We start from the raw sequence: 12,335 nt of genomic DNA, 5'->3' as shown, positions 1-12,335 counted from the left end.
CTAAGTCCAAAGAATCAGTGAATGAGCAAACTGCATAATAATAGTGATTGGGTAAAACCTGAAATACTACCTACTGATACTTTTATTCATCTCTACTTGAGTCGCTGGAAAATGTCCCACAGAGCCTGGTCCAAATCTTCTCTAACCTCTTTAAATTTCAAAACCATCTAAAACCATGAATCTATACTCCCCATCCCCCCTCCCAAAGTTAGTTTCTCCTGTGTGCTTCTCAAACATGGTGTCTACACAAGCACACACTACACAACTTTTCCTCTATACATGTTTTATTGGTACATTTGAAGAAACGTACACAATGTTTTCACTTTTAATTTTAAATTACATTAATCAGTTTAAAAATGCTTATAATGGCAAACCTTATGTCATATATATTTTACCAAAATAAAAAATCCACCTAATGTAAAAAAAAAGAAAGAAAAATAAATAAATAGAGGTGCCAATAAGACAGAGACTTGAAAATAAATCAATATATAAAATTATATTAATCTGTGGACATACAGAGCAGAGTAGGAATCACAGAAGCCTGAACTATGTGAGCTGGAAGAGGTCTTCTTACAAGTCCACTAATCTTACCCTCTCCTTTTATTGATGAAGAAACTAAAATCCAAGGAGCATAAGTGGCTTACTTAAAGTCACAGCTAATTAGCTGAAAAGCTGAGATCAAATCTGATACATACTACCTTTCATTCTAGCACTTTTTTAAAAAACCACTTAATACTGCCTCTTAAAATGACCCAGAACAAGAGAATGCATGTTGATAACCACTAAGAATATGCATGTTTTCATTCTGAATGTTGGTGATGAGACTAAAGCATCAAACACAGAAATTTCTTTTCTATTATTTCAAGACGCCTTTTCCTATAATATATTCTTAAAGAAAACTTTACTAGATAGATAATCACAATTTGTTCCAGTCTGTGGTGTCTAATCACAGTGCCAACCAAAACTTAAGGAGATTCTTAGATTTTCAAAAGGAATTTTAAATGTGCTACTTAAAACAAGAACATTAGAAATATAAATGTCTATTAATCAAAAAGCAAGCATTTTCTTTCACCAATAAAAATGACAGCTTCACACAAACATTTTATCCTCAAGCTCTTAAAATCTATTCTAGTAGCTTTTTCAGATGCCCTGAAGTAACTTCAGTAATACTCTATAATTTCTAGAGTAACAGCAAAGTGATTATCTCATCTCCAAGGTAAGTCATAACTTTGAAGAGACAGCAATATGTAAGCACTTTATCTTGCTGTCAGAAGGGTAAAAACTGGAGAGCTTTTAGACTTGTGCTTCAATCCTTCTCCCTGCACTCAAGAGCAGAGAAATACTATACTAATGATTAATAGGATCTAGAACAAAAAGAAAAAAACTTGTGGTAGAAGCTAGTAAAATTGTGGCTATGCTTTCATGAAACAAGAAAAAGACAATCTTAGATCTAAATAAAATTAAGATATTCATAAAGCTGGCATTTACTCAAAGGCATTCTTGCAAGGCATTTACACAGAAAAAAAGGGGGGAACCTCAAGTTCCACCAAGCCTACATTAAGCAGCAGTATCATTTAAAAAATGATAATTATAAAATTAAAAGAAACTAAGTCTAAGCAGGAATGGTGTGGGGGGAGAAGGACGGAGAGAGAAAGAGAGAGAACACTGCAACATTCTGTTGCTATCAATAGCACTAACTTTAAAGACCATACAGATAAGACTAGCTAACTATTTCACAGTTCTCCAAAGAACTACCTACTGTAAATAAGTGAGAAATACAGGAAAGCAATGGGGGGATTTATTTTGGTTGATTGCTTCTAACTATGCCCTTTCAGCAACCTAATTTTATTTCATTTATCACTTTAGTATGATATAAGTAGAGTTTTTCTTCCATAATGGATTAAAGGTGATGAGGGGGGAACTTATTAGTAAATAAATCAATATCCTGTGGTTATGTTTGAATTTAGAAATATCAAGTACTACATAACTGAAACAAAATTTTTAAGACCTCACATAAAGAAACAAGGTATAATACGTCCTGTGATTAAATTATTAATTTAACAATTATGGATAATATTTCACAAGCCTTACCTTCTTTGAAAATTCCACTGCTTTTTGTTCACTTTCTTCAACTTTTGCCTTGTTCACACAAGAATCTATTAAGATCAACCGAAAGTGATTAGAAATTATGGCATAAGATGTTTAGGCAAAAGATGGCTGCCAACCTATAATTCTACTATGCAGACTATCATTTTTATGTCAATTGCTATTAAAGGGAAATTGACCTATACCACACATGAAAAATAAACTACCACATTTTATTTCTTTAACATATACTAACTAAATTCAATGACAGTACTGTTGAGGCACAAAATCAAGTATCCATAAATATATTTGACTAAATTATCATCATTTTAAAGGTATTCATATTATTTTTCAACTTTCACAATTATAGAATTCTTCAAAATATTTTTGTAGTTTATGGTGGATGGAGAGGTGGCAAAGACTTCATTTTAACAGTATTAGGACTCCAAATGATTTTTTTTTTAAAAAAAGCTGGAAAAATAGCATTCATTAATTCAGGTTTTCCTAGTGAAAGATTTTACTTAATTTCTATTCTGGGGCAAAATGTACCATACACATAAAGAAACACACTTTAAACTTCTCAGGTCCAATCAAAGACTTCAGAATAAAATAACCGAAGAACCTCTTTTGGACAATTGTATTTCTTATTATTAAAGTCTATTCCATACCTATTTACTCAAAAGAAATAAAAACATATGTTTGTGCCCATACTTGTATATGAATGATCATAGCAGCTTTATTTATCATAGCCAGAAAACTGGAAATAACCCAAATGACCATCAAAAAGTATATGTAGACACAAATTATAATATATCCACATCCTGGAATACTACTCAGCAATATAAAGGAATGAATTATTGATATATTCAATACAAAAACATGGGTGAATCTCAGAATAATTATGCCGAATGAAAGACAAAAGAGAGTACATGCTATGTGTTTCTATTTATATACGATTTTAGAAAATGAAACTAGTAAGAGAGATTGGTGGCTATCTCAGGATGAAGAGGAGTGGGAGGCATGGAAAGAAGTGACTAAAAAGAGAATGCAGAAAACTTTAGAGATTGATAGAGATGTTTGTTATCTTGACTTTGATGATGGTTTTAAGTACAGATAATAACATTAAAATTTATCAAATCATATACTTTAAAAATGGGTAGTTTTTCTTATGTCAAATTTACCTCAATAAACCTTTTTCTTAGTGTGTGGCTGGAGCAAAGCAGCTGAGGAAGAAAGTGGTAAGTGATGAGGTCAAAGAGAGTGCTCACATCTGGGCTGTGTTAGCCATCATTGGTAATGCTTTTGATTTTGCTTTAAATTTCAATGAGAAGGCATGGGAGAGTGTTAGGCAGAGATGTGATATGATCTGATTTATAAAAGATAGTAGACTTACAGAATTATAAAATCAGAAGAGACTCTAATCTCCTCAGGTACAAGTGATCTTAAAATAGAGAGCCATAGATTTCCTAAAAGTTCCTGAAATACCTGATAATTTGTGTGTATGCACATATGTGTGTGTGTGCGTGTGTGTGTTTTCTGATGAAAGATAAGCTTCTCAAAAAGGACTTTGACCACAAAATATTAAGAACCACTCATATATTTGACTTACCTGACTTTAAGGTTCAGGAAACTGAAACCTAGAGGAGTTAAGTGATTTTTTCACAATCACAGAGTTGGCATGTGTATGAGGTCATAATGGGTTTATGATGCTGACTATCCTCTCACCTGATCCCTTCATCTCTCCTCACCCCAATGCTTTTGATTAACAGTATACAGTCATAAGTACCTGGCGCACAGTACACAAAACAAATATCTGTTGAACACTCAGCAAGCCAGCCAAAATCAACATTAGACTATGTGTGCCAACTATGGTTCATAATGGATTATAAGCCAATACACATATTTGAAAATAGTCCCTCATGACTCCCTGAACAAAATACAAAATGAACCACTAAGTTTATCAAGCTTATTGAAAAATATTCAGTGAAGCTAGCATTCACATTCATTGCTGGGGCAAAGTAAATCGGCACAAGCTTTCTGAAAAGCATTTGGCCTTTGAAAGTTCATACCCTCACTTAAAGGAATCAATCCTAAAGAAATAATGAGAAAAAGCCAAACATTTATACACAAGAATGTTCACAGCAGACTCATTTATAACTGCAAAAATCTGAAAACAATCTAGATGTACAATAATAAAAGACTGGTTAAGATGATTATTACAGTCCATAAAATGGATTATACAGACATTAAAAGTCGCATTTTGAAGGTTAACATGGAAAAATTCTTATAATATAATGCGCCATGAAAAATCAGCATATAGATAGATATATAGAAAGATAGAGAGATATAGGGAAATGTACTGAGCTGAAAAGGTAGCAATGATGATGTGACTGGTGACTTGCTAATTATGTAAGTTTCTAGATTGCCTACAAGTGTGCATTATGTTTAAAAACAGTAAATAATAATAAATGATAAATAATAATAAGGCATCCATCTTTGAACATTACTGTGAGTCTTTCCTATGCTATGGAGTAAAAAATAATATATAATTGGCATTCAACAGCTGTTGTTTTGTTTCTTTAAAGACAAGACAAATGAGTTCATGCTTGAACCTTAGCAATAGTGATTTTGATTAAGTATCAATAAAACTGCTTAACTATAAGGCCATATAGCATAGCATATTTCACAAGGGAGATTTCACATCATCCTTCAGAGATTGTTCTGGGAATTATTGCTAACTACCAGTCTAGGATGATAGAAGGTCATTACCTCAGCCATCCGAGGAGATGAATATGATCACCTCAAATTCTTTCCTAGCTCTAAGGTCTATGAAAGTATAAATTTATCTATTTGATAACCTTAAAAGGTGTCAAGTTGTTAAAATAAGATTGTATTTTTTTTTCTCAAACTTGAATACTAATAATATAGTTATAATACTAATGAGACCCTGTTGTATAAATGATTTCTACAAAACCACTAAGGTACCAGTATAAACTGAATTAAAGGGTTTTTACAGTCATGCTTCTAAAAAGTAAGACATTCATCTATAATAATATAATGGCTTTTGTGGGGCACTGAGTTTAAACTGAATTCAGGAATGTTGAAACTTATGAATCAGGTTAATATTTCTAATCACACAAGCAGAACTCTCATGATCATCATAATTAACAATTATAGCAATTGATTACCCACAGACACGATTTCCCAGATATTAATAGAAATTCAATGAGAAACTACCTTTAAAAAGTGCCTATTATACAGAAGGTATAAAACACAATCAAAGGACAGTGAGGACAATATTACGTACCTATCAGATGAGTGAAATCAATGTCTAATCTTTGCCTGTACTTGAAGTCTGGGTCCATACCACTGCAGTGCAGCACTATCTGTGAAACACACTCCTCAATTATTTTATAATACTGTGGCCTGAAAAACAGAGAGTATTCATGAATACCTTTTCTACCTATACAAATCAATTTTCTTAAGAAGGGATTCAGCATGTTAAATGAACTAAGTCTTTTCCGAGAGCTATGTAATAAAAAATTCTTTCTAGCCATTACACTCCCTTAGGAGAAATATGCATAAGCTTAAAGATGGTTGGATGTTACAGTGCCAAGCCTATTTGTGATGTAATCGACTGCAAACATTTAGTGACTTAACACTCTAGTTTGCAGGGATTCATGCTTGTGTTCAAACATACTGATTAAGCTTATCTATTTACTTAAGCTATTGTTTCTAAAGTTAATGAAAACAAACGACCCATTAGTTCTACATCCATGAATACAGAAATAGTTATAGGCATCCACAAGTCCTCAATTTCAATAAGGTATGAGTTTCTTGGCATTGGTGGCATGAATTTACTACAGCACTTTTACTCAGCATAGCTATAACAGCTTACAAAACTGAACTAAGCCACTTATATTATAGACTATTCCAAAGATCTATTTATGCAGTATTTTATAAGATCCATTTTATAAAAGCATACATTTAACAGGCATGGGTATAGCCTCAATTTGTTTAAAATGTCAAAGGTTTTAAAACATATCCTAATTCTGTAATCTATCAAGGTAATTCTGGCCTTAAAATGACCACTTGCATACGGAAAAAAAAAAAAAAAAAAAAAAAATTAAAGGTACTTTTGCATTAAAATTTGTGAAAGATTTAGTATTTGTCAGGGACTAATAAATTCAACAGAGAAAAATAAGTAAGAGGTACTACTGTAGATAAATTATGACATAAACATCCCTAAATACAGTGTGCTGAAAGCTAGCCAACCTACTAAAGTTTGAAAGTGAAGGTAAACAGTTTTTAACTGCTCTTCTATGTCTTTAGTCATGGGGCTGGTCCCAAGAATAATAACAAATAGTAATATATATTACACATCTGGGGCTTTTTCAAGTCATCATCTGATCTTGGATAAATAATATTGGATTTTAATCTCAGTCTAGTCCATGATTCTTTGGGTAAACAGAAAACACAACTGCTCTCTTTGAAGCCAGGTTAATCATCCTGGAATAAAAGAACTTGTCACACTTCTACCTCACATGATGTCCTTAGGTTGAAAAAGATGCCATATGAGAGTAACTTCTCATTTATTCATAGTTACTGAGAAATGGATAGTTTCATTCAAATAATGTCCCCAGGTAACTGAGGACATAGGGCACAGTAACCCTTTAATTGTCAGAACTTAATTTAGAAAACAATCATTTTTAATGCATTACCATCTTTCCTGCTTAAAAAACAAACAGCATATAATTTAATATTTTTAAAATTTTTCTATATCTCTGTAACATTATGATGTCCATTAGATTTTTATAGTGGCCTGAACTGTAATAGTTCTCTGTGTTGCCCCAGAGCTGTCATTGTTATGGCAACTGTGCCTGACCTCATGGTAGCCTTCCTTTTTCCTTTAATTAAGCAGGTTTTGAGAAATCAGAGAATCTAGGTTGACAGAATTTCATGCAAATTAGAGTACGAAGAACAACTAAGAGTTTTTTGAACAGTTAAATGGTAAGGTCATGGTCATCAGCCTGTGGATAATTTTAGTCACTCAGAAACCTTTTAATAACCTTCCGGTTTTCAGATATATTCCCAGTTACTAGATTCTAAAACTTTTAACTTAATGTGTTATTATCATACTCATTTATTTCAAAGAATTATATTACTGGACATAAAACTGAAATACAAGCATTATTATTTTCTTATATGTTAATATAACACTTATTACTAGATAAATACATATAAAAGAGAAGTAACAGTAAAATCTTACTTATTAAAATGCACAAGATAAAAACTTGAAAGTTCTACTCTAGAATCTTCAGTGCACTCTCTGTGCTACCATTACCTGGCAAAGAAAATTTATCACAGGGTCACTGCTACTAAAAGTCCTATTTCTGGAGTACCCTGTTTTTATAAGTAGATCTCTCTCTTCAGGCCCGATAAAAATAAATGAGCACCTTTTTAAAAATGTAACTTAAAGTAGTCAAACTCTTATATTCTATTTATGTATATATACATGTATTGCCCAGGCCCTACTACACTGTCCTTTAATATCCAATTCAAATTATAAACAAAGTACTCTCAGAACTGCCTCTTACCTGATATAATAATCATTTCTGATGAGTAAGAAATGTTGTAGAATGGATAATAAGTAATTTTCAGCAGCAGTGTCCTTCAACATATTATACAGAAGATGGTACACTTCATTCATATCAGTAGAAAGTAAGTAAAGGAAAAAAAAACAAAGATTCTTGAAGAAAGTTTCATTCATAACAAAACCAGATTAATTTTTTAAAAACAAAGATGTATCACTTGCTTCCATTACTGTTTCTAAGCCTTCAACTCTACGATCCAGTATTTAAACATTTGCATAAAGAAAATGATTCTATGGAATCATAATCTTTTAACTAGAGAAACAGACCTAAAGAGCATTTCCAAGACCATTTGACTGTCAAAACCTTAAATGATCAGTTATTGACTGTATGTTATAGTCCAGATTATAACTGGTACCATTGGAACAGCAATGCCATCAATGAAAATGATTTTCTCTTGATCTTCTTGGGGTTGTTATAAAGGACCTATATTATTCATGCAAGCCACTACTCCTCTATTTCACTGCCACATAAGACAGAAGGCAAATGAGCATGCTGTGAACTGCTAAAAGAGCACAAAAACAGTTCTATTTTATTCATATGAAATACTTACTAACTCTGAAATTGTTTGCATTCATTTGTGTTTCATTATTTGAGAAAAGATGGAGAGTAAAGACAATGGAGGTTGAAATTTTTCATAGGATATAAAAAAACTGGAAGTTTAGATGCTTTTAGTAAGCTAGAAGACAGGTTTCAAAAATGAATTCACTTATATAATAAAAGTGAGGAGCTGGAAAATCAATGCAAAATAAAGGTAAAAGATGAGACATAATCTGACATCTTAAAAATAACCTGAAATGTCAACATCTTGTCCAAAGTAGAATTGAGTATTTGATAGGTTATTTCTTAGACCCCACGTAAAAGTGTTGCGTTAAAATTTCATAAGGTCCCTTAAATGGCTACAGAATGGATCCAAACATAACTTTATGGTGAAGTTTGATTATAAGAGAAGTCTATACAAAGCAATATATTTCTTAATTGATATAAAAAGCATATAATATTAGAGAAACCACTGCAAACTCACATCACTTCTGATGGATAAGAAATTACTAGAAATTATTTGTTATAATAATAACATTGTTATTCATTACACACACATTTATCCAATATCTATGTGTAAGAACTTTGATAGGAGCATTGGTGAAAAAAGATTAAATATAACATTTCTGCCCTCAATTTCACAGGGGCAGAGAAGTGTACATAAATAAGATAGAACAAATAAAGTGGGAGTTTCAAGGAGCAGAATATTCTAGCTTTTTTGTGGGGTCGGGGGGAGAGAGGGAAGAACACATCACGAAGAAGTATAGCTCGAAGGTCACTTTGGTTCTGAAGTATTTCCCAACTTCCCCAGAATCCATAAGTAAGAAATTTAATGGGTGTGAAACAAATAGGCAGCAATGCTATGACAACCATCTTTTAGATCTAAAATCATTTCATACAAAATCATTGCCACAGGACGACTATGGTTACAGTTTTGTTACAGTTAGATACAGCCTTGTTACTGTTAGATACTACTACATCTAAACATTTTTGTTGTTAAAGAACACAAATATTTGAATACAGAATAAGGCCTTTATTTGATTTGAATTTCATCTCTAAGTCATTGGAGTACCATTTAATAAACTGAGAAGGTATATTAGCTATAGTTACATATGAACTCAGTGAACTTTTCCCCAAAAAACTTTACACGTAAGATATACTGCCTTAGACTCTTGTCTATCCACTGAGCAGAGTACACCTATAATACAGCAAGCCATTGTGCAGATTTCAATATAGCTTGTGTAAATCATCAGGACAGTCTGACAATTCCTCAGCATGAATCTCAAGGACAGCATCATAGTGAGGTTCTAATGTAAATAAGTGGATATAAATCGGACTGGCACACAAGAACGCTAACAATGGTCCACAAAACCACCCAGAAATTCCTTTTCCACAATACACATGAAATTATTTCTGAGGTTTGTCAAAGGATATTCCATTTCTGTTCGAATGTCATTGAGACGGTGTGATAATTCAGTTAGGTCATCATCTTTGTTCTCATCAAACACTTTCAGCTGAATATCAAGTTCATCGTTCTCTTTTTCTTTTAGATCCTAACATAAACATAAAACTTAACAGATGAATAACAGTTTGACAACAGCATACTTTGATAATAAAGGGCAGAACACAATTATTCATTTATACACACAGAAGCACTTTCAAATATTGACCCAGGCACTTGGTTCTCTGGAAGAAAGTAAATGTAGCTAAGTTTTTTTTTATTTCGAAATAAAAGGACCTCATGGCATTCACTGTATTTTCTTTTCATGCCCCAGATTTTGATTATTCACATAAAAAAAGTAATGATCACTTCTACAATGAAAAACACTAATTGCTAACAACACAAATTAAATGCTGTCGTTTTGACTAAACACACTAATCAAAGATCGCAGGAGAACTCATGCAGTTAGAACATTCACATATGCCTCTGGCAAAAAATGCAAATATAGATCAACTATATTAATGAAGAACAAATGCAAGGATATATTCAAGCACAACAGTCCCAAGTATGGCGTAAAAAGTTGTATAAACAAGTTTATTTTAAATGATATTTTGTGATTTTAAAGCAAAATGGCATTAGGACTTTTATCAAGCTGTACATCCAGCCTCCTCCCCCACCTTTCATTTTCGCTTAGCCTGATCACAAAATACCAACTTGGGCATCAAAGATTTGTTTTTGTAATACATTATAAGCACATGCATTACAAACCTCTGATAATTTTCAAAGTAATAATATAAAAAAAAACTTTGGAAGCATGCCACACTAGAGATTGTTGGGCTTAATATATATCACCTGGAATATCTTTTAATATGTGTCCATTAAGTTGCAGCTTTCAAAACCCAAATCGATAATCACAACTGTGGATGCTCAAGGGTGATACCGAAAGTGGGACTAGGATGTTCAGAGCTGAGCTTGAACTCTAAAAGGAAATGCAAGCATGGTGTACTTCAAATTAGGTAGATAAAACAATATGGGATGCGTTTCTTGTTTCTATTTTTATTCAATAGACCAATTATAAATGGAGATGTAATGGCTATTACTAAAGCCAAACACATATTTAAGCAATTTCTAGATGTTCTTTTTCTAACATTCACATACATAATAATTTACTGAAAATTTACCTATAGAGCATATGAAAATACTTACTAATATGTTTCCACATAATTTCATATAGAACACATAACAATTAAATGTATTTACATTTAGTTTCCTCTTAGTAATAACTTGCTTTAGTTCTAGTTTTCCACGTTGAAGGGGAATGAATAAATTAATTGGAATGCAAATCTATCAACATTGGCGGGTCATAATATCAGGTGAATCACAAACTCTCTTCAGAAAATCACAGAAGCCAGGCATATCTAATATGCTGGCCATTGCAGAAACAAAACTTTTCCTTATTATTATGTCACAATATATTCTCCCTTAGACATTCATCATAAAACTTCAATGCATTCAAATATATTTGAAAAATAGGAAAATAAGTTAAATACTGTCATTTAATTAGCATGAGAACTTCACAAAACATGAATATCAGTTTGCATGATGAAAATATTTACAGTGAAAATATCTGGTTAAATGTGTACTTTAGTTCTTAATTAATTCCAGACATTGTTTATACAACATATACAGCACAATGTAAAAATAGGCATGTATAAAAGCAATATGTTATAAATATTCTCTATTAATAATATTCCAAAGCTATTAAATTAAATATATATGCACAGGAGGATACTTCACAAAGTTCATGGAAAGATTCATATCTTTTAATTTTATTTTCCTATGAACTTTCTGAAATATGCTCATATTACATACACATATATAGTTATATTTATGAAACTTCCTTTCAATCAAATGTCACACCTTGAAAGATATATTCATAAAAACATTTAATGAATAAAAAATTTCATATAGCACAATAATACAACAGATATCCTATATAAGAAAATGGAACTGTACCACTACAGTTTTATATTTTAAAATACAGAATATCATAAAATCACTGAATTACAGTTCTATTATGTGAAATATTGTAAATATGCTTCAGTTGTTATTTAAGCAGACCTTCTGTATAGATATGAAACTATTTTTTCAGAATCTCTGAAACAATTTTAAGTTTCTATAATATAATGTACATCAAAGAAAATCAAAGTACATTACCAGTACACTACTGATTACCTATCAAGCAATCACAATTGAGTCTTCAAAAGAATAAGAAAAGGTTTGTCAGTCTTTTAAAAGAAAGGATGCCCACTGAATACAAACACAATTTCTTACTATGTTTTTCCTTTACATATCTAATTTATCTAATATTTACTTGATTTATTTAACCAAATGAAAGGCAGATGGAGATGACGTCACAAGAAATCAATGTAAATTAAGTATACAGCAAATACTATTTTAAAAATCACTGTAGAGTGTGTAACAACTCATTTATTCCAAATTAATAATGCAAATATATCATAAATGAATTTTCCATGTAAATGAAACATAAACTCGGGCCAGCTCGGTGGCGCACTGCTACAGTGCGCCGCTTGGGAGCGCGGCGGCGCTCCCGCCGA

The 12,335-nt window shown here is 31.9% G+C and overlaps 1 protein-coding gene across 1 annotated transcript in view; it reads right to left on the bottom strand.

The window, feature by feature from the left end:
* DIAPH2 (diaphanous-related formin 2) overlaps positions 1-12,335 on the bottom strand; it is a gene marked incomplete at its 5' end in the record, with an annotated part of 376,543 nt that overhangs the window by 315,184 nt on the left and 49,024 nt on the right. Inside the window, 4 exons of the mRNA XM_008577556.1 lie at positions 2,092-2,156; positions 5,393-5,511; positions 7,683-7,799; positions 9,711-9,829. Of these exons, the coding sequence (XP_008575778.1) occupies positions 2,092-2,156; positions 5,393-5,511; positions 7,683-7,799; positions 9,711-9,829 (420 nt within the window). The remainder of the gene's footprint in view (positions 1-2,091; positions 2,157-5,392; positions 5,512-7,682; positions 7,800-9,710; positions 9,830-12,335) is intronic.

The sequence above is a fragment of the Galeopterus variegatus genome, unplaced genomic scaffold, assembly GCF_000696425.1.
Source record: "Galeopterus variegatus unplaced genomic scaffold, G_variegatus-3.0.2 Scaffold1536, whole genome shotgun sequence".
Classification (NCBI taxonomy): domain Eukaryota; kingdom Metazoa; phylum Chordata; class Mammalia; order Dermoptera; family Cynocephalidae; genus Galeopterus; species Galeopterus variegatus.
This window is presented reverse-complemented; position numbering and strand designations above follow the sequence as displayed.